Consider the following 25,759-nt stretch of genomic DNA (forward strand, 5'->3'; position numbering starts at 1 on the left):
TGAGGGAGAGCGACAGGGATTGGTTGAAAGTTTGAGTAGGCGGGCTGGTGACGGTGTTAGAGCTGTCAGGTTCACTTACACCGTACTGACAGTTGTCAGTTATTTGAAAGCGGGGGATCATTTCAGGGGATCAGCTCCTCCTTCAGTGTTTAGCTGATCAGAGAGGTGTCGGGAAACTTAGTGGAGGCCCAGTGGGGGAATGGCTTGGGGTCTCTGGGGAAGCACGTTCCCAGCAATGTACCAATGAACTTCCGAAAGGAAAAGACCCTATTCCTGAAGGCTTAGAGGGACCACGCCCCAGGGTGTCGCTATGGATAGAGGGAAGCGATGCTAAAGCTATCCTCGACCCCGGGGCGCAGGTCAAGTTGTTGTACAGTTCGTTTTACAACCGGTGTCTGAAGCATTTATCTTTGACAACCGCAAGGGCACCGGAGACTTTGGGTACCAGTGCCAGTAGTTATCCAGAAGACGATGATTGGTTAATGACCCTGGAGTTCATGGGGCATTGTCTGGGCACCCAGCGTGTCGAGTTGCTTCTGAGGACGTGTGTAGCAGCTTGAACCGGTACCAAATTTAAACGAGACCCAGCGGTGGTAAAGCCTGGGGAAAGTAGCTGAGGACGAGACCCTCTTAGTAGATGCTCCGAACTACCACGAGGGAGGGGAGTTGACTGCTGAAGACACCTCAGTGAGAGAGAGGTCACGGCAACAGGACCCTGTCGGCGTGGAAGATGGAGGCAGCGCGTGTGCGGATTATGCGACGTGGTTTAATGTGCTGGATCTGAGGAGTGCATGTTGCCAGATCCCGAGGAGTGCGGCTGTTGAGCCGAGGACGGCCGTTATTAGTTCCCTAGGATTCTTCCGAGCCGAAAAGATGCCCAAGGGCATATCCGGAGCCCCTGCATCCTTCCAGCGGGGCATGAGGAAGACCATGGGGGAAGTGAAGGTGTGTGGAGTTTTGACGTATGTGGATGACCGCCTAGAGCTTAGATTCACCTGGGGGGACTACGAAGCGAGGCGAGTGGCTGAGCCCAGGCGACAGAAGCGAAGTGTCAAATGTGGAGGAGTTTTTGGCCGGAGGACTTTGGTGCAATGTGAGAAAAATGACCCGACATACCAGTTGAACTTCCTGGTGGGACAGATGGTGGTGGACTGGGGGATGGAAACCCAGGTCGTCAATCTGAGTTGCGGCAGGATCGGGAAGGAGGAGAGGTGGGGCCCCGGACACGGGACGGGGGCTCCTAGCTGTAGTGGTGGCGTGAGTGAGAGAGGAGTTGGCAAGCAGGCCCGAGGTATCCCTAGTAGTGTCTGAGCCTTTTGGGTTTAGGTGAGGGGGTACGAAGGTCTCGGAGGGTTAAGAAGCTCCCAGATAGGTTGGCCTATGTAGCGCCCATGGGACGGTAATATTAAACAGCAGCTACCGATCGGGGGAATGAGGAATAAGGTCTATTGTTTGGGGAGCACTGTCACTGTGTGTATCTGTGTATGTATGTGTTGTGTGTCTGCAGGACTGGTTGGCGAGTTATTTAGAAGTCATGAGGGCATGACTTTATTTGGTGGGGGGAGAGTGCAAGGGGGTTTCGACTTTTATGTTACTGCAGAGGCTAATTAAAATGGCGTCTTTGTTATGTTAGTTTGGGGAATGCGGCTTTGTTGTGTTAAACGTAGAGAAAGTTTGCGCTAGCAGCTTGTTTTGGTTTAGAGTGTGATAAGAAATGTTTTATTAACTAATTGGGATAGTTGTTATGTTTTTGGTGTATTTGAAGATACTGTATGTGCGGGGTTTCGGGGGAGAAGGCGGGAGAACGACCCTGAGGGTGGCCGGGGGGCGGGGGCTACACATGTATATCATTATATATTACATTGAGATTAATTTTCTTGAAGGCATTTACAGGAAATTAAAGAAATACAATAGAATTTATGAAAAATCACATGTAACAAAGACCAATGTGCAAAAGAAGACAAAGCATGCAAATAAAGAAGTAAATATAGGTTGTGGAGTTAGCATGGATAACTTCACTCACCTCAACACTGAACTGTTTCAGGAACTACTGTTCCTGAACCTGGTAGTGGAGAATCTTGTACTTCATGACTGGTCGTTGCAAGAAGAGGGCATGTCTAGATGTTGGAGATCCTTGATGATAGATGTTGCTTCCTTGTGGCAATGTTCCTTTTAAATACAGTCAATGGTGCGAAGGGTTTTGCCTGTGATGGACTGGCCTCTATCCATCACTTTTCTGTTCCTGAGCATTGGTGTTTCCATAGCAGGTGACAGATGAGATTATGAACCATCTTCTGTTGATGTTTTGCAGGTGATTAACTTCTACATGTGTTTAATTATGGAAAGAAGTAAAGAAGCTTATTTTCCTGGAGTTTATGCATTTAATACGTTTTTCTATCTGAAACTGCACACTGGAGGCTATCAGACTGTAAAGCAATGGACAAAAGGAGTGGATTTATTTGAAAAGGACCTTATATTGGTACCAGTACATTTAGGAGCACATTGGTGTTTGACGGTAAGCAAGCATTTCCTTCAGTAATGTTTCAGTGCAGGCTCATCTGCATGAGAATCTCTGAAATATTAGGAGATTGGCGGGGCGGGGGGTAACTTTTCAAATGATTATAAATAAGGGGCATGATAGATAGAGTGGATACTCCAAGGACAGAGAACCGAAAACTAGAGGCCACAGGTTTAAGGGGAGATTGGAGAAATTAAAAGGATCTTTTTTCACACAAGGGATGGTAACTATCTGGAACATGTTTCCAAAGGAGCTGATGGATTCATAGTGTTATACAACAGGAAAACAGATCCTCAGCCCAACTGGTCTATGTTGACTAAGATGTCCCATCCAAGTGAGTCCATCTGCCAGCATTCATCTAATAACCTTCTAAATCTTTCCATGTATCTGTCCAAATGTCTTTAAAAAGTGTTGGACTAGGATATTAAAGTGTCAGGCCACAGGAAACTCAGGGTCACCCTTGCAGACTGAATTGGGCTGTTCAACAAAGAGATCAATATAGATGAGACCATTTTGTGAGCAGGATGTGCAGTACACTGAATTGCAAGAAGTGCATAAGAATTACTGTTTCCTTGGATGGTGGGAAAAGAAGAGGGAAATCGCTCTCCCTTTTAACTCTAATTTGTAAAGCTAAAATGTACATTTGTGGTCTGCCACTTAGATCAAGCAAATTCTTTTCACATAATAATATGGCATTTGCCTTGGACCACGACAGTAAGATGATAAAAATATCTCACCAAACAGATTATTTCTTCTTGTATTGCATGTGGATATTGTTTTTATGACTAAACTATGCCATGGAACAAGGGTGCATTTTTTAATGTGCAAAATTTTTTTAAGATCATTTTTTTCGATACATGGGGAATAGGGTACAATGTAAATTATACTTGCAGGAAAATATATGGATACAAACAGGAAGCTGTAGAAATTTTAGGCATCATAATCCATTTTACCACTCTACACCTTCACCTAAAGTCAGAAAAATTGGCCAGGTAATTGAGGCAGGATGTGTTTTTGATCTTGGTGACTGAAAGCTGGAGCACTGAGTTGGTAATATGAAATACAGTGTAAAGTTAAAATCAGAAATGTTTATTGAACAGGTTGCAGATTTAAGGAAAAAGATAATCCTTCACCTTGATTCCATGGGTCAGTGGAATGACAATGTGTGCTGGACACTGTTGTAAGTATCCCCATGAACATTTTGTTCTATTTCCTTCAGTCAAATCAGATATCAGGTTCTGGAGAGCATGTTGAAATACATCTAGGAAGTTATGCTGTAAATAAAAATATGCAAATGATGGTTGGGAATAAATGAATGGTACTGAAATAGTTTAGCTTCTGAGAAAAGGAATCCCAGTAGAAAATAGAACATAGAACGGTCCAGTACAGACTATAATTGAGTGACCCTTCCTCTTGCACTTCAAATATTGTTGAACCTTTTTCCGACTTGGCTGCTTCACTGCAGAAACCCTCACCTTAGCCACCTCTAAGTGTGATTATTACAACATACTCCATGCCCCCCCCCCCGCAACCCGTCCTGTCACCTGAACATCTGAGTCCTTCTGGGCCAGCTTCCACCTCCCCTTGCCCTGTGCACATTGAGGCTACAGTTCTTGGCATCACACCTCTCACAGTTTTACACCACCCCTCCACAGACTGGTTTCACACCAGCCATGACCCTTTAGCCCATGATATCTGTGCCTGTGCATGATGCCGGATTAAACTAATCTCTCCAGTTTGCACATGGTCCCTATCTCTCCTTCCCTGCTTATCCAAGTGCATACCTAAAACTCTCTTGAACACCACTATTAAATCTACTTCCGTTAACCATCCCTGGCAGTGAGTTCCAAGACTTTTCCCCCTCTCACATTAAAACTAACTTCTCTAACAGTAGGTATTTCTATCCTGGGAGAGAAGGATTCTGACTGTCTACTGGATATGCACCTCACATAATTTTATAAACATATATAAGATCATCCCTCAGCCTCCAGTGCTTCAGAGAATACAATCCAACTTTGTCCAACCTCTCCTTATTATAGCTAATACTCTCTAATCCAGGCATTATCTTGTAAACCTCCTCTGCATTTCCAAAGCCTCTATATTCTCTTTATCTTGGGGCAACCAGAACTATGTGGCCTAACCAAGTTTTACACAGTTGTAATGTGACTTCCTGACTCTTATATTCTATGCCCCTAGCATTGAAGGCAAGCTTTTAATAGGGGGCTTGTAGATCTTGATAAGTACAGAGCAATACCAAAACTGAGGTGCATTCACATGATAATAATAAATGGATGGGCTATTCAGTTTGTCCACAAAACCTTGCTCCCAGTACAAAAATCATTATTTGGTCATTGAATGATTCTTGATCCTCTCTTTTCTACATTTATTATCCCAAAGCCTATTTCATGTAGTGATAGCAACAGTGTCAACTCAGTTGGTTTAAGTGGAATGTAACTAACAGCACAAAACAGGGAAACCCTGATTCAGTATCCAGCCTGTGCAGAGTTAACCTGAAGTATGATTAGTCTCGGTGCACTCTGAGCTGCAGGCTGATAAGTCAGAGTTCTGATTCCTGGTGATTACCCAGCAGCATCTGTTACAGATACAGGTCCTCGTGAGGTTGCAAGAGGGTTCTGTCCTTCTGAATTGTTTGCAACTGAGAAATGCAGCCACAGCAGAAGATGCCTGCAGCAGTCCCGCAGCAGTTGACAAATTCATCCTGCCAGTCTCCAACTCGCTTGTTCATTCAGATTCAGATTTATTTATCACATGTACATGTGAAGTGCGTTGTTTGAGTTACCAACACACCTAAGGCTGTGCTGGGGACACACGTTCCAGCGCCAACGTAGTGTGCCTACAATGCCTGGCAGAACACAACAAAAATACAGAACACACAAGCAACAAAACAACAACAGCAACACAAGTCCTTTCCTCATTTCCACCCTCCCTCCCTCTTACCCACCCACACACAATGACAATTCTCCAGGACAGGCCTTCGGTCTCCAGGCGTCAGGCTTTAGGATTTGTCTTCCAGACATCTCATCATCTTTCGTGCTTTGATCTAGCTATCGACACACAGACTAACTGATAATGGGACCTCAAACTTCAGACTCAACTCCAGGCTCACCGACTGACTGGTTCTTGTGCCTCATGCTTGCAGGAACATCCAATCCTGGGACCCACAAATCTAGGACTGCCTAACATTCACGGATGTCTTTCGTAACCCATCCACATTGCTGGCCTTCGAGCAAAGAGCAGAGACCCAGACTCTGAATGTCCTTTGTCCGCATGGCTGGACTTCAAATGCAGAGCTGGGGCCTGGACTCCAGATGTTCCTCATCACCCATCTACATCACTGGACTTCAAGTGCCTAGCAGAGGCCTGACATCCAACTAAGCCTAATCTGATCTCTAACTCCCTCTCATCCCTGTCTCTAAACCCTAACCTGACTCCTAACTCTCCTTTCTGCCCCCAAAACCATTACTACAAACTTAAAAGAACAACAGTCTGAGCCACTATTTCAATGGAGACTGCAGCTTGGTGCAGTCTTGACTAGAAACAGGTCATTGCATAAACAGTGACCACGGAAAGTAACAAGTATTCCCAGCACTTCTTGTTTCTATTTCAGATTTCCAGCACAGCTATTTTATTGCTTTTATTAAGAAACTATTCTTGTTTCAGAGTCTCACCTTTCCATATCTCTGAAATCTCCTTAGAGCTATCTTTGACATCTATAATCTAGTTCTAAACCCAAGAGATTATGCAGATGCTGGAAAACTTGAACAACGCACACAAAATGCTGGAGGAATTCAGCGTGACAGGTAACACCTATGGAGAGGGATAAATAATCAAGATTTTTTGGCCAAGACTCTTTCATCAGAAATCTATATATACAGTGTAGGGGCTGTACATAAATTGGATATTTTTAACCTGGAAAGGACATAGTCAGGACCAATTGCAGTTATTGGTGTTGCCTTCAACTAAGTAGCATCAGAGCCCACACATCGTGGCTGCAAGAAGTGGGGCCTAGACAAGAGAATGAACATAAGTTAGTAGGAGCAGTTGGTCACCCACCTGCCGTCTCTTCAATATGATCATGGATGATTCATCCCAACCTCAATTCTTCCCTCTGTGCCTGATCCCCATGGCCATTAATCCCTCAATTTTTCAAAAGCTTTTCTACTTCCATTTTAAATACTTTTGGCTTCTACAACTCTCTGAGATAGGGAATTCCAGAGATTCACTGCTCTCTTTAAGAAGAAATGCCCATACATGTCAGTTTAAAATAACCAGTTTTGAAACTGTAGAAGTAAAAGTAGACATAGGAGCAGAGTTAGGCAAATCAGCTTATCGAGTCTGCTCTGCCATTCAATCCTGGCTGATTTGCTTTCCCTCTCAGCCCCATCTTCCTGTCTCTTCCCGTAACTTATAACTTCATTACTAATCAAGAACCAATCAGCTTCCACCTTAAATACACCCAGTGACTTGGCCAGATTCACCATCCTCTGGCTGAAGTAATTCCGTCTCATCTCTGTTCTAAATGGACGTCTCTCTTTTCTGAGGTAGTGTTCTCTGGTTCTGCCGGGACTGAAGGGCCTGAGTTTTAAGGAAAGCTGAATAGATTCGGACATTATTCCCTGAAGTATAGAAGATTGAAGGGAGATTTGATAGAGGCAATCAAAATAGAGGGCTAAAGATAGGATAAGTGCAAGCAGACATTTTCCACTGACGTTGGGTGGGGCTGCAACGAGGGTCATGGGTTAAGAGTGAAAGGAGAGATGTTTAAGGGGAACATGAGGGGAAACTTCTTCACTCAGAGGGTGGTGAGAGTGTGGAACGAGCTGCCAGCGCAAGTGGTGCATGTGAGCTCAATTTCAACGTTAGGAGAAGTTTGGATAGCTACATGAATGGCAGGGGTATGGAGGGCTGTGGTTCTAGTGCAGATTGATGGGAGTAGGCAGTTTAATGGTTTGGCGTGGGCTAGATGGCCGAATGGCCTGTTTCTGTGCAGTACTTTTCTATGATTCTAATGGAAACATCCTCTCCACATCTACTCTGTCTAGGCCTTTCAATATTCAGTAGATGTCAATGAAATCTTCCCTCATTCTTCTAAACTTCAGCAAGTACATGACCAGAACCATCAAACATTCTTCATATGTTAAACCTTCCATTTCCAAAATAGCTTTGGTAAGCCTCTTCTGTACCCTCTCAAATACCAGCACATTCTTCCTTACACATGGGGACCAAAACTGTTCACAGTACTCCAAGCGAGGTCTGACTAATGCCTTATAAAGCTTCAGCAATACATCCTTGCTTCTATATTCTACTCTCTTAAAATGAATGCTAACATTGCATTTGCCTTCCTTACTAGTAACTCAACCTGAAAATTAACTTTTAGGGAATCTTGCATGAGAACTCCTAAGTCCTTTTGCACTTCCAATTTCTGAATTCGCTCCCTGTTTAGAAAATAGTCTACACCTTTATTCCTTCTACCAAGGTGCATGACCATACACTTCCCTACACTGTGTTCAATCTGCCACTTATTTTCCCATTCTCCTAATCTATTCAACTCCTATATAACCATATAACAATTACAGCATGGAAACAGGCCATCTCGGCCCTTCTAGTCCGTGCCGAACTCCTACTCTCACCTAGTCCCACCGACCTGCACTCGGTCCATAACCGTCCATTCCCTTCCTGTCTATCCAATTTAACCTCGAACCTGCCTCAACCACTTCTGCTGGAAGCTCATTCCACACAGCTAACACTCTCTGAGTAAAGAAGTTCCCCCTCATGTTACCCCTAAACTTTTGCCCTTTTAACTCTCAACTCATGTCCTCTTGTTTGAATCTCTCCCACTCTCAATGGAAAAAGCCTATCCACGTCAACTTTATCAATCTCCCTCATAATTTTAAACACCTCTATCAAGTCCCCTCTCTGTACTCTCTCAATTTTATTGACATCTTTTCTATAATTCAGTGACCAGAACTGAACACAATACTCCTCTGCAAACTTTCTGCTTTCTTGGCACTACCTGCCTCTCCACCCATCTTAATATCATCCACAAACTTGGCCACAAGGCCATCAATTCTGTCATCCAGATCATTAACATATAATGTGAAAAGTAGCAGACCCAACACTGACCCTGCTGAATACCACTAGTCACTGCAGCCAATACAACAAAAGCCCTCCTTATTCCCACCCTTTGCCTACTGCCAGTCAATCTTCTATCCGTGCTGCAATAGCATAAGTTCTTGTCTTGTTCAGCAGCCTCATGTGTGGCAGCTTGTCAAAAGCCTTCTAAATATTCAAGTAAGCAGCATCCTTTCCTTCGTCAATATTGCATGTTACTTTCTCTAAGAATTCCAGTACATTTGTCAGGCAATATTTTGTCTTAATGAAACCATGCTGACTTCAGCCTCATTGTCTAACTAGCAACAGAATGCTTGTGGCACTCAGTGGGTCAGGCAGCATCTGCAGAGGGAAATGGACAGTCAAAGTTTTGGATTGAGTCTGAACCCAATACATCAGCTCTGCATTTTCCTCTATAGTCGCTTCCTGATACTGGGTTCTTCCAGCAATTTGTGTGTTGTCCAGGTTCCAATACCTACGGTCTCCTGTGTCTCAACCTCTACCCTCTCATTGCCCCCGTACAATTTTGTATATCTGAATAAGGTCACTTGTAATCATTTTAAATTCCTGTGAATATGGACCAAACCTGTTTAATTTCTTATCATAAAACCATCCTCTTATTCCAGGAATGAGTAGGCTGAATTCTTTTGGACTACCTCCAAAGCTAATTAAATCCATTCTTGAAGAAGGAGAACAAAACTGCATAAACAATACGGGTGTGGCCTCACATTGTAAAAATACAAACCTTACCTACTTCTAAGCTACAACACCTTTGCAATAAAGGCCAATATGTGATTTGCTTTCTTCATACCTTGCTCAACCTGCCTGTTAACCTTTTGTGATTCATGCACAAGGACACCTAGATTCTTCATTCATTTGCATTCTCTTTCCTTTTAGATAATAATCTGCCTTTTGATTCCTCCTACCAAAGAGCATGGCTTCAACTCTGTTGCCCAGGTATTGCTCAGTCACTCAATCCTATTACAAAATCCTCAACACAACATGTCCTTCCACCATTTTTTGATTAGGATAATAAAAACAGACTATTGGAAACTAGGAATTTAAACTCTGACTCATGATTAATTGTACCTCAAGTTGATTCTGCTCAGACTAGATATTGAATCTGGGTGTTCCCTGCCCTGCACTGTTGTTACATTCCACTCAAATCGACTAAATTGAGAATGAGAAGGTGACTGGTAGAACAAAAGGTGGGTGAGATCAGTAAAAGGAAAAAGAAATGCATCTTCTTGGAACAGGAGTAGACTTGGAGGCTGCTGCTTCTTCACTTGTGATTGCTCTAACTATTTTATTACAGCACAGGTATTAAAAACCATACAGTGATGTTCTTGTGTCCTTTTCTGGTTGTGCAGTATTATAAATTAATAAATACCTTCACTGTTTTTCACTCATTTAATTTTAGACAATACTTGCAGGAAGAAAGCAGGAACAAAAAAGGCCATCAATTGGATTCCTCTGAGTGGGTCCTCCGCAGCATGAGATCTCATGTAATTACCAGCAACGTTTACTTTTATGTATTTCATACTAGACTGACAGAAGATGGGGTCACTTTTGGGAAAGTAAAAATTAGTCTTTGGATGCTTCAGACCAATACTTGATTGCCTGTCCGTGATGTGATCGGTGTGGGCACTAAACCTGGATTTTAGGAACACATCCTTTGGACATACTTAATTTGATACAACTATATCAGAATTGTTAAGTCAGATTGACTAAAAGGTTTTAATGAGCATTTTAATAGAAGGAAAACCATGTTTGGAAAAATAATTCCAGGGCTCGGAGCCTTGGAAGTTTTTAGCTCAGCTGCATAAACTCATAGGGTCATACAGGATGGAAACTCGTTCTTCCACCCATCATATCTCCATCAACTCCACCCCACCCCTGTCCCATCCCACATACTTCTTCTTGCCAGCTTCTTATGATAGGATCAATTTACAAAAGCCAGTTGACTATCAACTTGCATGTCTTTGGCATGTGGGAAGGCGGTAGACCATCTGTTGGAAACCTATGTGGTCATAAGGTGAACATCCAAACTTCACAAAGACAGCACCCAAGGTCGGGATTGGACTTTGGTCTCTGGAGCTTTGAGGCATCTTCAGTAACCATGTCACTTGACAATGACAATGATTAGAAAACCAGAATTAAAGCAGCCCAGATATTTTAAAAGATTAAAAGTTGGAGGCAACTGAATCTCAGGGTTGTATACAGTGACATAAATGTACTTCGATAATAAAATTTACTTTGAATTGAGTAACAAACAAAACAGTTGCAAATTGAGTGGCACAGTAACATAGCAATTAGCACAATTACTTACAGTGACGGCTGTAAGATCAGGGTTCAATTCTGCCGCCCTCTGTAAGGAGTTTGTATGGCCTCCCTTTGACTGCGTGGGTTTCCTCCCACATTCCAAAGACACGAGGGTTAGGGTTAGTGAGTTGTGGGTATGCTTTGTTGCTACTGGAAGCATGGTGACAATTGCAGGCTGCCCCAGCAATGACTCATGACTCACTTTACTGTGTGTTTTGATGTTTTGATTTACATAAGACAAATAAAGGTAATCAATTTTGTTTAATTACTCATGAAATGTAATTCTTCTGAAGTGAGGAAAATTTGAGTTTCCACAAAATGCAAAATGAGCCAACTAAACTTTCCAAAAAAAAAGGAAATGCCCTTTCTGATCACTGTTAATAGAAACGGTTCGGTTTTGGCTTCCTTCTTTACTAACATGTCCTGCTTAACTAACAGGAGGTTCCACAGCAGCTGAATGGAAGTGACTGTGGGGTATTCGTCTGTAAATATGCTGATTACATTGCAAGAGATGAACAGATTACCTTTACCCAGGTAAGAAATTATTATTTTAAAACATCACATTTTCTGCTAATTAAGGCTCAGATGTTGGGGATCAGAGAGTAGTTCTGACTTGGTATTAGTGTTCAAGTCAGATAATGATAGAACATGATAGGTCCCCTTCCATTCACAATAACAACCTCTAGTAACCTAATCCACGTTATTCCAAGGAGATGACTCTTCTACTTACTACACCAGCTATACTGTGGTCTTACTCAATGAGAATGATAAAGTCCTTTTGACTCCAGTAAGTACTAGGCTATATTCTTTGAAAAATGTCAAAAATTAATAAGATTTTTGGATCATTGGGCTCTTTTCCAGGGAAGGTGAGACCTGTACAGGAGGGATGGTTTGCAGCTGGACTGAAAGGAGACTAATATCCTAGTGAGAAGTTCATGCTGCACGGTGGGGTTTAATCTAGAGTTGCAGGGGAATGGGAACCAGAGTGCCAGAACAGTTGTGGAGACAGATGTTGGAAAGATCTGAGACAAAGTCAGGAATCAAAAGATTGAGCACGGTGCGACTAGTGTCCTGAGCTGTGTATATTTCAATGCAAGAAGTATCGTAGGAAAGGCAGATGAGCTCAGGGCAAGGATCAACACTTGGCATAATGATGTTGCAGCCATTAGTGAGACATGGTTGCAGATGAGGCAGGACTGACAGCTTAATATTCTAGGGTTCCATTGTTTTAGACGTGACAGAGCAAGAGGGATTAAAGGAGGAGGGGTGGTGTTACTGGTCAGGGAAAATGTCATGACAGTGCTCGATCAGGACAGGCTAGAGAACTCGACTAGTGAGGTGTATTGGGTGGAACTGAGTAATAAGAAAGGTATGACCACATTAATGGGGCTATATTACAGACCACCCAACAGTCCGCAGGGTTTAGAGGCACAAATCTGTAAAGAGATTGCAGACTGTTGCAAGAAACATAACGTTGTTTTAGTAGGTGATTTTAACTTTCCACATGTTGACTGGGAATCCCATACTATAAAAGGACTTGAGTTTGTCAGATGTGTTCAGGAAACTTTCCTTCATCAGTATACAGAGGTCCCAATGAGATAGTGTACAATATTGGATTTGTATTAGGAAATGAGACAGGGCAGGTGACAGAAGTTTGTGTGGGGGGAACGTTTTGCATCCAGTGACCACAATGCCATTAGTTTCAACGTAAATATGGAGAAAGACAGATCTAGTCCACGGATTGAGATTCTAAATTGGAGAAAGGCCAATTTTGATGATATCAGAAGTGATCTGGCAAGTGTGGATTTGGGACAGGCTGTTTTCTGACAAAGGTGTACTTGGTAACTGGGAGGCCTTCAATAACCAAATTTTCAAAGTACAAAGGTTGTATATCCCTGTCAGAATAAAAGGTAAAGATAACAAGTTTAGGGGAACCATGGTTTTCAAGAGCTTTGAGGCACTGGTTAAGAGAAAAAAGGAAGTGCATAGCAGGTACAGGCAAGTGGGAACAAATGAGGTGCTTATGAAATACAAGAGCTGCAAGAAAACACTTGAGAAAGAAATCAGGAAGGCTAAAAGACCGCATGAAGTTGTTCTAGCAGATAAGGTGAAGGAGAATCCTAAGGGATTCTACAGATATGTCAAGAGTAAAAGTATTACAAGGGACAAAATTGACCCTCTGAAAGACCAGAATGGTAATCCATGTGTAGAGCCAAAACCAGATGGGGGAGATGGTAAGGGAATTCTTTGCATCTGTATTTACTCAGGAGACAGGCACTCAGACTTCAGAAGTGAGGCACAGCAGCATCAACTTCATGGACCCTGCACTGATTACATAGGGGGAGGTGTTTACTACCCTGAGGCTGATCAGTGTGGATAAATCCCCAGGGCCTGATAAGGTGTTCCTACATGAGGCAAGTGCAGAAACTGCAGGGGCCCAAGCAGAGATATTTAAATCATCCTTAGCAACAGGAGAGCATGGCTTTGTGCATGGTACGTCAAGTCTAGCCAATCTTAGTGTTTTTTGAGGGAGTTGCCAGGAAAGTGGATGAAGGCAAGGCAGTGGATGTTGTCTACATGGACTTTAGTAAGGCATTTGACAAGGTCCCATATGGGAAGCTCGTCAAGAAGGTTCAGTCACTCAGCATTCTGCATGAGGTAGTCAATTGCATTAGTGACTTTGTGGGAGAAACCAGACAGTGGTAGTAGATGGTTGCCTCTCTGACTGGAGGCCCATGACTAGTGGTGTCCCACAGAGATCAATGCTTTTTTGTTTGTCATCTCTATCAATGATCTGAATGATAATGTAGTAAACTGGATCAGCAGATTTGTGGATGACACCAAGACTGGGGGTGTAGTGGACAGTGAAGAAGGCTATCATGACTTGCAGAGGGATCTGCATCGGCTCGAAAAATTGCAGATGGAATTTAATGCTGACAAGTGCGAGGTTTTGCACTTCAGTAGGACCAACGAAGTGAACGGTAGGGCACTGAGGAGTGTGGTAGAACAAAGGGATCTGGGAATACAGGTCCATAATTTGTAGAAAGTGGTGGATAGAGTTGTAAAGAAAGCTTTTGGCACATTGGCCTTCATAAATCAATGTATTGAGTACAAGAGATGGGATGTTATGCTGGAGTTGTAGATGTTGGTGAGACCTGACTTGGAGTATGCTGTGCAGTTTTGGTCACCTACCTACTGGAAAGATGTAAACAAGGTTAAAAGAGTGCAGAGAAAATTTACAAGGATGTTGCTGAGTCTGGAGGACCTGAGTTATAAGGAAAGGTTGAATAGGTTAGGACTGTATTCTTTAGAACATAGAAGATTGAGAGAAGATTCAATAGAGGTATACAAAATTATGAGGGGTGTGGATAGGGTAAATACAAGCAGAGATTTTCCACTGAAGTTGGGTGGGACTATAACCCGAGGATATGTGTTAAGGGTCAAAAGTGAGAAGTTTAAGGGGAACTTGAGGGGAAACTTTTTCACTCAGGGTCCTGAGAGTTTGGAATGAGCTGCTAGCACAAGTGGTGCATGCGAGCTTGATTTCAACATTTAAGAGAAGTTTGGATAGGTACATGGATAGTAGAGGTATGGAGGGCAGGTCGATGGGAGTAGGCGGTTTAAAGGCTTCGGCATGGACTAGATGGGCCGAAGGGCCTGTTCCTATGCTCTATGACTCTGTTAAGGAAGCCAGCAAATAAAGGAGCTTTTCATCTAACATCTGTACCTGCAGTGTACCCTGACATCACAAAAATAGGCTATTAAGTATATTAGAACTAAATAGGCTCCTTTGAGCAACAGCCCTATTCCTTAGCTCTTTCTCCAAGTCCCTCAATCTTTTACTTTCAGTTGTATAGCTAGCCATCTTTGAAAATGACTGAAGAATCCGTCCTATCACTCTTTCTTTCCAAATATTAACTGCTCTTGCTTAACTGAATTTTTTTTCTCAACTTCTCTGCTTAATACCCTATAGCCATTAGAAAAGATGTGTAACTCCTATCAAAAAGATAGAAGCGTTGGTTGGAAGGAAGGATCACTAATCTTGATTCTTAGCAGAAGAACAACAGAAAACAACCAGTAGTCCAATGCATATAGCTAGACTAATTGAAGAAGTCCTAATCTGGCAGGTGTACAAATTAGAAACAGGAACAAGCAATTTAGTTCTTTCAGACTGATCATAACTCTATATTAGAACCATTACTAAATTCTACCCCTCTCCCAGTACCCCCAAATGCCTTCCTCTGCTGTTACTGTTGTGCAAAAAAAAAGCATGGTCTTGTGCATCTGAGATAAGCTATATTAGTAAACTTCTACATCTCAGCCAAGTGTGTTACATGTGACATGAGTGTTTGATAAGGCAAAATGTCAAACTCAATATCAAATAACAATTTTAAGCAGAAGTGTATTTGTAAAGCCCAAGCAGAGAATGCAGAGATTCAGTGCTCTTAAGAAATTCATGTGCACCTCAGTTTCCAATGATTTTCTACTGTAACTCTGCCGCCAAGTTCAAGGTACTCCCAGAAAAGGGAAATATCTCCATATATACCACATCTTGCTCTTTAGGCTCCTCTATGTTTCAATAAGATCTCCACCATCCACCTCATTCTTCTGAACTCCAAATCAAATGCTTCAGATATTCATGATAGGACAATCGTCTTACCCCAAGAAATACCTTTGTGAATCTCATTTAGAATAGCTCAATTAGTTGAAAGTATGTGTGTTGCATTCCTTTATTAACCTAAGTTGTGAGAATTCTTCAGTCTTGCTATTCTGGATTTATCCTTGCATTGTTTCTGCAGGAGAAAAAAAACTTGGCATTCATGGTGGGTGTAATTCTGTCATTAGGTAGTACTGCAGTTTTGTGCTGCTAGGTACAGGTTGTCACTGTATAGGTACAGTTGTAATAGATTTGGATCCATCAGTGTATAACATTGAATTGTAGAGTAGCTGGGGATAGTAAATGCTTGATTAATCTGCACTTTGCATTAACTACTCACGCTGTGTGTGTCCTGCATCTGCCTCTGAGGGGCCAGTTACTGGAATGTGCCAGGTGGTTAAGTGCCAGTGGAGGAGGGAGGTACAAAGAGAATAGCTGCTCACTCTTCACAGGGAGGAGCACTGAGATTCTGAAATAAATTTACTACAGAGCTTTAACGTGTAGTGAGTTATTGATGATTTTTAGGTATTAGTATTTTTCAAAATCTGCTAAGTAAGTCCGCTGAAGCTTACTCATTGTTGGGTATTATCTCTAATTGTTAGCAACACACACAAATTGCTGGAGGAACTCAGCAGGCCAGGCAACGTCTATGGAAGAGAGGGAACAGTCAACATTTTGAGCCGAGACCCTTCACCAGTGAACTATTTACTCTTTTCCATAGATGCTGCCTGGCCTGCTGAATTCCTCCAGCAATTTATGCGTTGCTTTGGATTGCTAGCATCTGCAGATCATGCTTGTGATTTCAAATTGTTAAATCATTTACTTTGGAGTTTTTTTCCTACTTCTTCCAGCATGATATTCCCTACTTCAGGATGAAAATGGTTTGGGAGATCCTCCACAAAAAGCTATTGTGACTCTTGGGGAGCTGACAGGCATAAAGAAGTAATATTCTGTGTTCCCTCTGCTGGCTCTGCATGGCTGAAATAGGCCAAATACTGGCCTCTTCTGGGAACCTGGAGAGGCTGTAACCACCATGGTAGTGTTACCCTTTTCCTGCTTTGAGAATTTCAGGATGTGGAGATAGCAAAAGTAAGTATGAACTAGACATTCAGCTCAGCTCTTATTGTTCAAAAAGCTGAACCTGGTGTGATTACTGACTTCTGGGCAAATGTGTGGTAGAAAACTCCTGCCTCTCTAATTCACCCAACAGCAATAAGAAGAACGTTATAAGGACTTCTCCTGCCCTTACAAAACAGTATGTGTAGGTTGTGATGCAAGATGTTAATGCAGTCAGCGAAGGAATCTTCCTTTTTTTGCCACACCTGAAGCAACAGTGTTGCTGTGGTATATTCCTTCTGATGCTACAACTGTGGAATCCTATAGACTTGTAAATCCTTTGGATACAGTTCCATTGTGTTGTGTTGAAACTGAGATTTATAACTGTATTTAATAAAGATAAATACTGACCTTGTATTATCCTTCAGTTGTGTTGATTTTGTACTGTTGTGTGTGTATGTGTATACAAGCTCATCCAAACTCTGCTATTCATATTCATACTCACTCCACATCTTCTCTGTCCTTCATCGGCAATGGACTGCAATGGCACTTTGAGTGTAATTTAATCTAGTTCCCTCCCCCTCTTGACATCATCTCATGTTTGATGCCAGTGATTTGAGCAGACCCTAGGGATCGAGGTAGATTTTCTTCCACTTTGCTTCTATGAGATTTGAGGTGGTTGATAAGGCCAATGCAGAAACCATAGGCCCTGCCTTTGGTGGGACAGGTGTGTGATTTGGAAGGTGGCATTTTTCTTCTACCTTTTTATACTGGGTTTTTGTATTTCTCTGACAAATGAACTCTAGGTTCCCACGCAATCCCAAATCCTCCTCCATTTTGAGTGGTTGTGGCCTACTGTCATTGTTGTAAAGTACTCTTGACATCTTGGGACATGGTGAAAAGCTATATTAATGGAATTCTGTGTCTCACCCTTCGTACTGTGATCGTCCTTCAGCTCTACAACACCACCACCACTCCCCACTTTCACTTGGTCCTCCAGTCTTGCATTATGTTCCTCCTTTATTTCATGGCATCATTGACAGCATAAAATACTCTCATATTATTCTATCGTGACACCTCCTTCCTCTTCCCTTGCTTTAAGATTCTTCTCAAATCTCTGATTAGTTTTTTTGTTTACCTGTCATAATGTATCCAGAGATAGTTTGGTGTGGTAATGTGCTTCAAAATACTTAGGCGAAGTGCATTTGATATGCTACTCAGGAATTTTGATCCACCAATACTATTAAATTGCACAGTTATCAAGTCAAACATTACAACCATGTGTATTTGAGACAACAATAAAGGCTAAAAATTATGTTATGGAAGATAGTATCTGAGGGATGAAGACAATTATCAACCTTTTCAATTCAAACAACTTCAGTTCTCTATTCATCTTAGTTTATTATGAACATTAACAAGATGCCAGCACAATCAGTACAAGTTGTTGGCTTTCATCTCAAAATACATTGCTCTTCACATGGTGACAATACACTCAATTCAAAGTTCAGAGTAGATTTATTATCAATATACACAAATCTTAGATTCATTTTCTTGTGGGCATTCACAGTAAATCCAAGAACCACAATAGAATCAATGAAACACAGCTCCCTACGTTGACTTCTCTAACTTCCGTTGATGCCCCTCCTCCCCTTCGTATCCCATCCCTTATTTTTTAAAATTTTTTTTCCCCTTTTTTCTCTTTTTTTTCGCTCTGTCCCTCTCACTATAACTCCTTGCCTGCCCTCCCTCTTTCTTTCTCCCTAGGCTTCCCATCCCATGATCCTTTCCCTTCTCCAGCCTTGTATCCCTTTTGTCAATCAACTGTCCAGCTCTTGGCTCCATCCCTCCCCCTCCTCCTATCATTTTGGATCTCTCCCTCCCCCTCCCATTTTCAGATCTCTTACTATCTCTTCTTTCAGTTAGTCCTGACGAAGGGTCTCGGCCTGAAACGTCAACTGTACCTCTTCCTATAGATGCTGCCTGGCCTGCTGCGTTCACCAGCATTTTTTGTGTGTGTGGCTTGAATTTCCAGCATCTGCAGATTTGCTTGTGTTTGCGTCCCAATAGGATGGGGCCACTTTGTTGGGTACACCTACTCATCAACACAAATATCTATTCAGCTAATTATGTGGCATCAATTCAATGCATAAAAGTATGTAGGCATGATCAAGAGGTTCAGTTGGTATTCAGACCAAACATCAGAATAGGGAAGAAATATGATCTAAGTGGCTTTGACCATAAAATGATTGTTGGTGCCAGATGAAGTAGTTTGAGTATCTCAGAAACTACTGATATCCTGGGATTTTCACGCACAACAGTCTCTAGATTTTACAGAGAATGGTGCAAAAAACATCCAGTGAGCAGCAGTTCTGTGGGTGAAAACACTTTGTTAATGAGAGAGGTCAGAGGAGAATGGCCATACTGGTTCAAGTTGACAAGACTCAGACAGCCAGTCATTACAACAGTGTTTTGCAGAAGAGTATTTCTGAATGCACCTTGAACCTTGAAGTGGATGGGCTACAACAGCAGTGGCAGACCACACCAGGTTGAAAGGTTTCCTAACAAAAGTGTACATTGCTGCAACATTGGAAATAAAATAACTTGTACATTTTACACTAGATTCAACTGAAATACTCTGAAGCACTTCAACATTGAAATCCTATGGAGTTATCCACTGGATCATTTACCCCAGCATCAGTCAGTAGTACAGACACAAATTCTCAACGGACTGCTCCTGAAACACCAATGTCTGATGTCAAGATGGAAGAAAAACAGGTAGAGGAAGAAACTGTGGAACTAAAACAAGAAATTAAATGAGAACTATATTAAATGTAATTTTTGTGTACATATTTATTTTCAGTTTATATTTTTATTGGTAACTTGAATTAAACTACATAATTTTAACCTCATATTATTCATGGAATAATTATATCTTTAAATTAGATTTTATTTCATTAAGACTACCTTCCATGCTCTCTCACCTCTGACAATTTTCATATTATCTACAATTTTTTTTATTGAGTTGCAGTGTGTAATAGGCCCCTCAAGCCATGCCACCCAGCAATCCCCCAGTTTAATCCTTGCCTAATCATGGGACAATATACAATGACCATTTAACCCAGGCCACTGGTACTTTATTGCATTGTGCTAACAGCTATGCTACCATGCTGCCCTGGTCCCCCTCAAGTCAGGATGCTGAAACTAACACATTAAGACCGAGGAACTGATGGTCGATATAAGGAAGGGAAGTCAGAAGAATGTACGCCAATCCTCTATTGGGAGGTTACTGGTAGAAAGAGTGAGCAACTTTTAAGTTTTTGGGGGTCAACATCTGTCCTGGACACAACACATTGACGCATTTTCTCTCTTGGGGTTTGAAGACATTTGGTATGTCACCAGAGACTCACAAATTTCTACAGATATACTGTGGAGAGCAATCTCACTGATTGCATCATAGCCTAACACTGAGATTCCAATGCAGAAAGTTGTAGACTTAGCCAGTTTCATCATGGACACAACCCTTCCCACCTTTCAGGTTATCTCCGAGAGGCGGTGCCTCAAAAAGGCAACATGCATCATTAAGGATCCCCACTATCCAGGATAAGTCCTTTTCTTATTACTACCATCAGAAAGGAGGTACGGGAGCTTGGTGACCTATACTCAACAATTCAGAAACAGCTTCTTCCCTTCGGCCATCAGATTTCTGAATGATCCACAAACCCAGAACACCACTTCATTTATTCCTTTTATCCACTCTGGGTTTATTTTGTGTTCATAGTAATTTTATATCTTGCATTGTACTGATGCCATAAAACAATTAATTTCATTTCATGTAAGACAATAATAAATCTGAATCCAAACTTTGTGGTGAAGACAGCGTTTGGCACTGTAAAGTGTCTGGTTGAACTTCCAGTGATACAGAATGAGCTTTCATTCAGGAGGCACAATGCCTATAAAAAGTATTCACTCCACTCAAACCCCCACCCCAGAAGTTTTCATGTTTTATTGTTTTACAACATTGAATCACAGTGGGTTTAATTTGGCTTTTTTGACACTGATCAACAGACAGACTTTTTTATGTCAAACAGACCTCTACAAAGTGATCTAAATTAATTATAAACATAAAACACAAAATAATTGATAGCATAAGTATTCACCCCTTTTTATATGACACATCAAATCATCGCTGGTGCAGCCAGTTGGTTTTGGAAGTCACATAATTAATTAAATGGAGATCTGTTTTTGGAGATTTGTGTGCAGTCAAGGTGGTTCAATGGATTGTAGTAAAAATACACAGATATCTGGAAGGTCCAGCTGCTGGTGAGTCAGTATCCTGGCAAACACTACACCATGAAGACAAAAGAAAGTTTCATGCAACTCTGCAAAAAGGTTATTGAAAAGCACAGGTCAGGAGATGGGTTCAAGAAAATTTCCAAGTCACTGAATATCCCTTGGAGTACAGTTAAATCAATCATCAAAGAATATGGCACAGCTGTAAATCTGCCTAGAGCAGGCCATCCTCAAAAACTGAGTGACCGTGCAAGAAGGGGTCTAGTGAGGGAGGCCACCAAGAGACTTATGACAACTCTGGAGGAATTACAAGCTTCAGTGGCTGAGATGGGAGAGACTGTGCAGACAACAACTGTTGCCTGGGTGCTTCACCAGTCGCAGCTTTGTTGGGGAGTGGCAAAGAGAAAGCCACTGTTGAAAAAAAAAACTCATGTGAAATCTCAGCTAGAGTTTGCCAGAAGGCATGTAGGAGACTTTGAAAGCAGCTGGAAGAAGGTCCTATGGTCTGATGAAACAAAAACTGAGCTTTTTGGCCATCAGACTAAACGCTATGTTTGGCGTAAGCCAAACACCACACATCATCAAAAACACACCATCCATACTGTGAATTATTGTGGTGGCTGCATCATGCTGTGGGGATGCTTCACTGCAGCAGGGCCCGAAATGCTTGTGAAGGTAGAGGGTAAAATGAATGCAGCAAAATACAGGGAAATCCTGGAGGAAGACTTGATGCAGTCTGCGACTTGGGAGAAGATTTGTTTTCCAGAAAGACAATAGCCCCAAGCATAATCCAAAGCTACACAGGAATGGCTTAAAAACAAAAATAATGCTTAATGACTGACTAAGTCAGAGTCAAGACCTCAATCCAATTGAGAATTTGTGGCTGGACTTGAAAAAGACCATTCACTCACAATCCCCATGCAATCTGACAGAGCTTGAGCAGTTTTGTAAAGTAGAATGGAGAAAATTGCAGTGTTGAGATGTGCAAAGCTGATAGAGATCTATCCACACAGACTCAAGGCTGTCATTGCTGCCAAAGGTGCATTTACTAAATACTGACTTGAAGGAGTGAAAACTTGTGTATTCAAGTATTTTGTGTGTAATTGTAATGAATTTGGATCACGTGGTAGAGATCTGTTTTCACTTTGATATGAAAGAGGGTTTTTCTGTTGATTAGTATCAAAAAGCCAAATTAAATCCACCATGGTTCAATGTTGTAAAGCTATAAAACATGAAAACTTCCAATGGGGGTGAATACTTTTTATAGGCACTGTATGTATAGCAAATGGAATTTAATTCAGATAACTATGTGGTGTCACATTTTAGCAAGGTAAATGAAAGTAGGACATTCACAGTCAATGGTAGGGCCCTGAGGAATATTGTAGAACAGAGGGACCTAGGAGTACGTGCACCCTGGTTCCCTGAAAGTGGTATCACAAGTAGACAGGGTGATTGACGTGCTAGCCTTCTCTAGCCAGAACACTCAGTATAGGAGATGGAATGTTATTTTGCATCTACACAAGCTGGAAAGTGTACAGAAAAGATTCAATAGGGTGTTGCCAGAACTCAAGAGTCTGAGTTACAGAGATGGTTTGAGCAGGGTAGGACTTGATTCATTGGAGTGTGGGGAGAATGAGGAGTGACCTTTATATAAGTGTATAAAATCATGAGGGTCAAAGATAGGATGAATACATAGTCTTTTCTTTCAGGGTTGGGAAATCAAGAACTAGAGAGCATAGGTTTAAGGTAAGATGGGTGAGATTTAATGAGAGACAACTTTTTCACCCAGATGGTGGTTAATATATGGAAAGAGCTGCCAGAGTAAGTGACTGAAGCAGTACAATAAAGCCATTTAAAAAGACACTTGGACAGGTACATGGTTAGGAAAGGTTTAGAGGGATATGGGTCAACTGCAGGCAAATGGGCCTAGCTGAGGTAGAAATCCTGGTGGTCATGGAAGGCTGAAGAACCCGTTTCTGTGTGTATAATTCATGATGTTGTGGATCTCACAAGTCTTGCATTTATAAGTTTCCAGATTGGTCACTGTTTGCTACCTTGTCCAACTCAGGAACTTCTGCTTTATGATTAGGTGGCTTATTTGACCCAGAGTGCATTAAAAAGGTGTAAAGTGCCTTAATGAGATGATCGCTGGAATGAAGAAGTTAGCTAACCTTTCCATTCCTGGAAACTGTGTGTGTGAATGTCACCAAGAACATAACTGAGGTATGATTATGACTCTGTATATCAGAGTTTTGCCCACACATGGTCCCATTATGAGGTATCAAAGGATCCCTTAGGCCTATGTTCTATCAATCCTCAGCCAGTCAGACATTATCCTGCCTTGGAGGTATGTTGTTGTTGTTCTATTATTGCAAGATCAATATACAGCAAGTCCCTAATTAGCTACCATGTGAAAACTTACAAGAAGCCTTATTTTATCAGAAGGTGGTGTCAGATTATGATGTTTAAATCCAACTTTTTTTCAGAAGTCAGGAAAAAGGCACAGAACTTGTTGCTTCACAGTCGTTTCATTAAGCATTGATAGAACAAAGGGATATTGAAACAGGCAGTGATAGAGGTCTGCTAAGCAAAGAGAAAGACAAAAGAACTGAGTAACTAACATGGCGCCCAAGGTGGAACATTCAAATTCATAGATAAGAGTTAACCAATTGGATAGCCGTTATTCAAATAATGTAGTACCAAGAGAAACTTCCAGAATCATCCCAGTATTATACCTATATAGCCACTAGGGGACAAATGAACTTCTGCATATCCCTACCATATCCACTAGGAAGCATAGTAAGCAGTTACGCGTATATAAGTAATTACATACAATACAAGCAGATAGTTAATTGTTAAAATGCAAAGCCAATATCAATTATACCGTTCGATCCAACAGTGGTTCAATGTCAGCTTCACAAAGGGATGGGCAACAAAAACTATAATATATAAAAGAATAATTATTAAGTTACTGAAGTAGTAGCCGTAGGTCTGGACTGTTGATGTGGAAATGCGTGTTCAAATCTTACCATGGCATTTGTAGAATTTAAATTCAATCGTATTGATTTATTATTATAATATGTACTGAGATACACTGAAAAGCTCTGGTTTTGAGTGCCATTTAGATCATTCCATACATAATTACACTGAGGTAGTAAAAAGAAAACAAAAACACAGAATATTGTGTTGCAATTAGAGGAAGTGTAGTGCAGGGACAAAAGATCATGACAAAGTAGATTGGGAGATGAAGAGTTCTTCTTTTAGCATATGAGAGTCCATTCAAGAGACTGATAACAGGATAGAAGCTGTCCTTGCTATGTGCTCTCAAGCATTTGTATCTTCCACCCAAAAGGAGAAGGAAGAAGGCAGAATGTACGGCATTGGGAAGGCTTCTTGAGTAAGTTGGTTGTTTTCACAAGGCAGCAAGAAATGTAGATGGAGTCAATGAAGTGAAGGTGGGTCTACATGACAGACTGGCCTATGTCCATAACTATCTGCAATTCTTGTGTTCTTGGGCACAACAGTACCAGTGATATAGCCAGACAGGATGCTTTCTGTAGTGCATCTGTAAAACTTGGGGGAGATCAAATGGAACATGCAGATTTCTATAAGACCATAAGACATTGGAGCAGGATTGGGCATTCGGCCCATCTGCTCTGCCATTCTATCATGGCTAATTTATTGTCCTGCATTCTCCCCATAGCCTTTGATGCCCTTATTAATCAAGCCTCCACTTTAAGTATACACAATGACTTGACCTCCATGGCAGTTGGTACCAATGAATTCACCACACTTTGGCTTAAGAAATTCCTCCTCATCTCTAAAGGGACGTCCTTTTATTCTGCACTGTGTTCTCTGGTTCTAGGCTCCCCCATTATGGGAAACATCCTCTATATGTTCACTCTATATAGGCATTTCAATATTCAATAGATTTCAATGAGACCCCCCTCCAATGCTTCTAAACACCAGCAAATACAGACCCAGAGCCATCAAATGCTCCTACTTAATCCTCTCCAATGCCAGCACATCCTTTCTTAGATAAAAGGCCAAAATCTGCTCATAATACTCCATCTGCATTCTGACCAATACTTTATAAAGTCTCAGCATTACATCCTTGCTTTTATATTCTAGTCCTCTCGAAGTGAATGCTAACATTGCATTTCCTTACTTACCACCAACTCAACCTGCAAGTTAACCTTTTAGCGATCCTGCACAAGGACTCCAAAGTTCCTTTGCACCTCTGATTTCTGAATTTGTTCCGTTTAGAAAATAGTCTATACCTTTGTTCCTTCCACCAAAGTTCATGACTGTACACTTCCCTACACTATATTCTATCTATTACTTATTTGTCTATTCTCCTAATCTGTCCAATTCCTTCTGCAGACTCCCTGCTTCCTCAACATTACCTGCCCTTCCATCTATCTTTATATCATTTGCAAACTTGGCCACAAGCCATCAAATCTGCCACCCAAATTACTGGCATATAATGTGAAAAGAAACAGTCCCAACACAAAACTCTTCGGAATACCTCTAGTTACCAACAGCCAACCAGAAAAGGCTCTTTTTATTCCCATGCTTTGCCTCCTGTCAGTCAGCCAATCTTCTATCCATTTGTATCTTTCCTGTAATACCATGGGCTCTCCTCTTGTTTAGCAGCCTCGTGGGTGGCACTTTGTCAAAGGCCCACGGAAAATCCACGTAAACAACATCAACTGACTCCCTTTGTTTCTCCCACCTACTATTTGCTCAAAGAATTCCAACAGGTTTGTCAAGCAGGATTTTCC

The 25,759-nt window shown here is 41.6% G+C and overlaps 1 protein-coding gene across 1 annotated transcript in view; it reads left to right on the forward strand.

Moving 5' to 3' along the window:
• LOC134348335 (sentrin-specific protease 2-like) overlaps positions 1-17,095 on the forward strand; it is an 84,710-nt gene extending 67,615 nt beyond the window's left edge. The window contains exons 13-17 of the mRNA XM_063051529.1: positions 2,312-2,515; positions 3,619-3,698; positions 10,071-10,155; positions 11,411-11,506; positions 16,481-17,095. Of these exons, the coding sequence (XP_062907599.1) occupies positions 2,312-2,515; positions 3,619-3,698; positions 10,071-10,155; positions 11,411-11,506; positions 16,481-16,543 (528 nt within the window). The 3' untranslated portion in view covers positions 16,544-17,095. The remainder of the gene's footprint in view (positions 1-2,311; positions 2,516-3,618; positions 3,699-10,070; positions 10,156-11,410; positions 11,507-16,480) is intronic.
• Positions 17,096-25,759: the final 8,664 nt, after the last annotated feature.

Source organism: Mobula hypostoma, chromosome 6 (genome assembly GCF_963921235.1).
Source record: "Mobula hypostoma chromosome 6, sMobHyp1.1, whole genome shotgun sequence".
In the NCBI taxonomy this organism is placed as follows: domain Eukaryota; kingdom Metazoa; phylum Chordata; class Chondrichthyes; order Myliobatiformes; family Myliobatidae; genus Mobula; species Mobula hypostoma.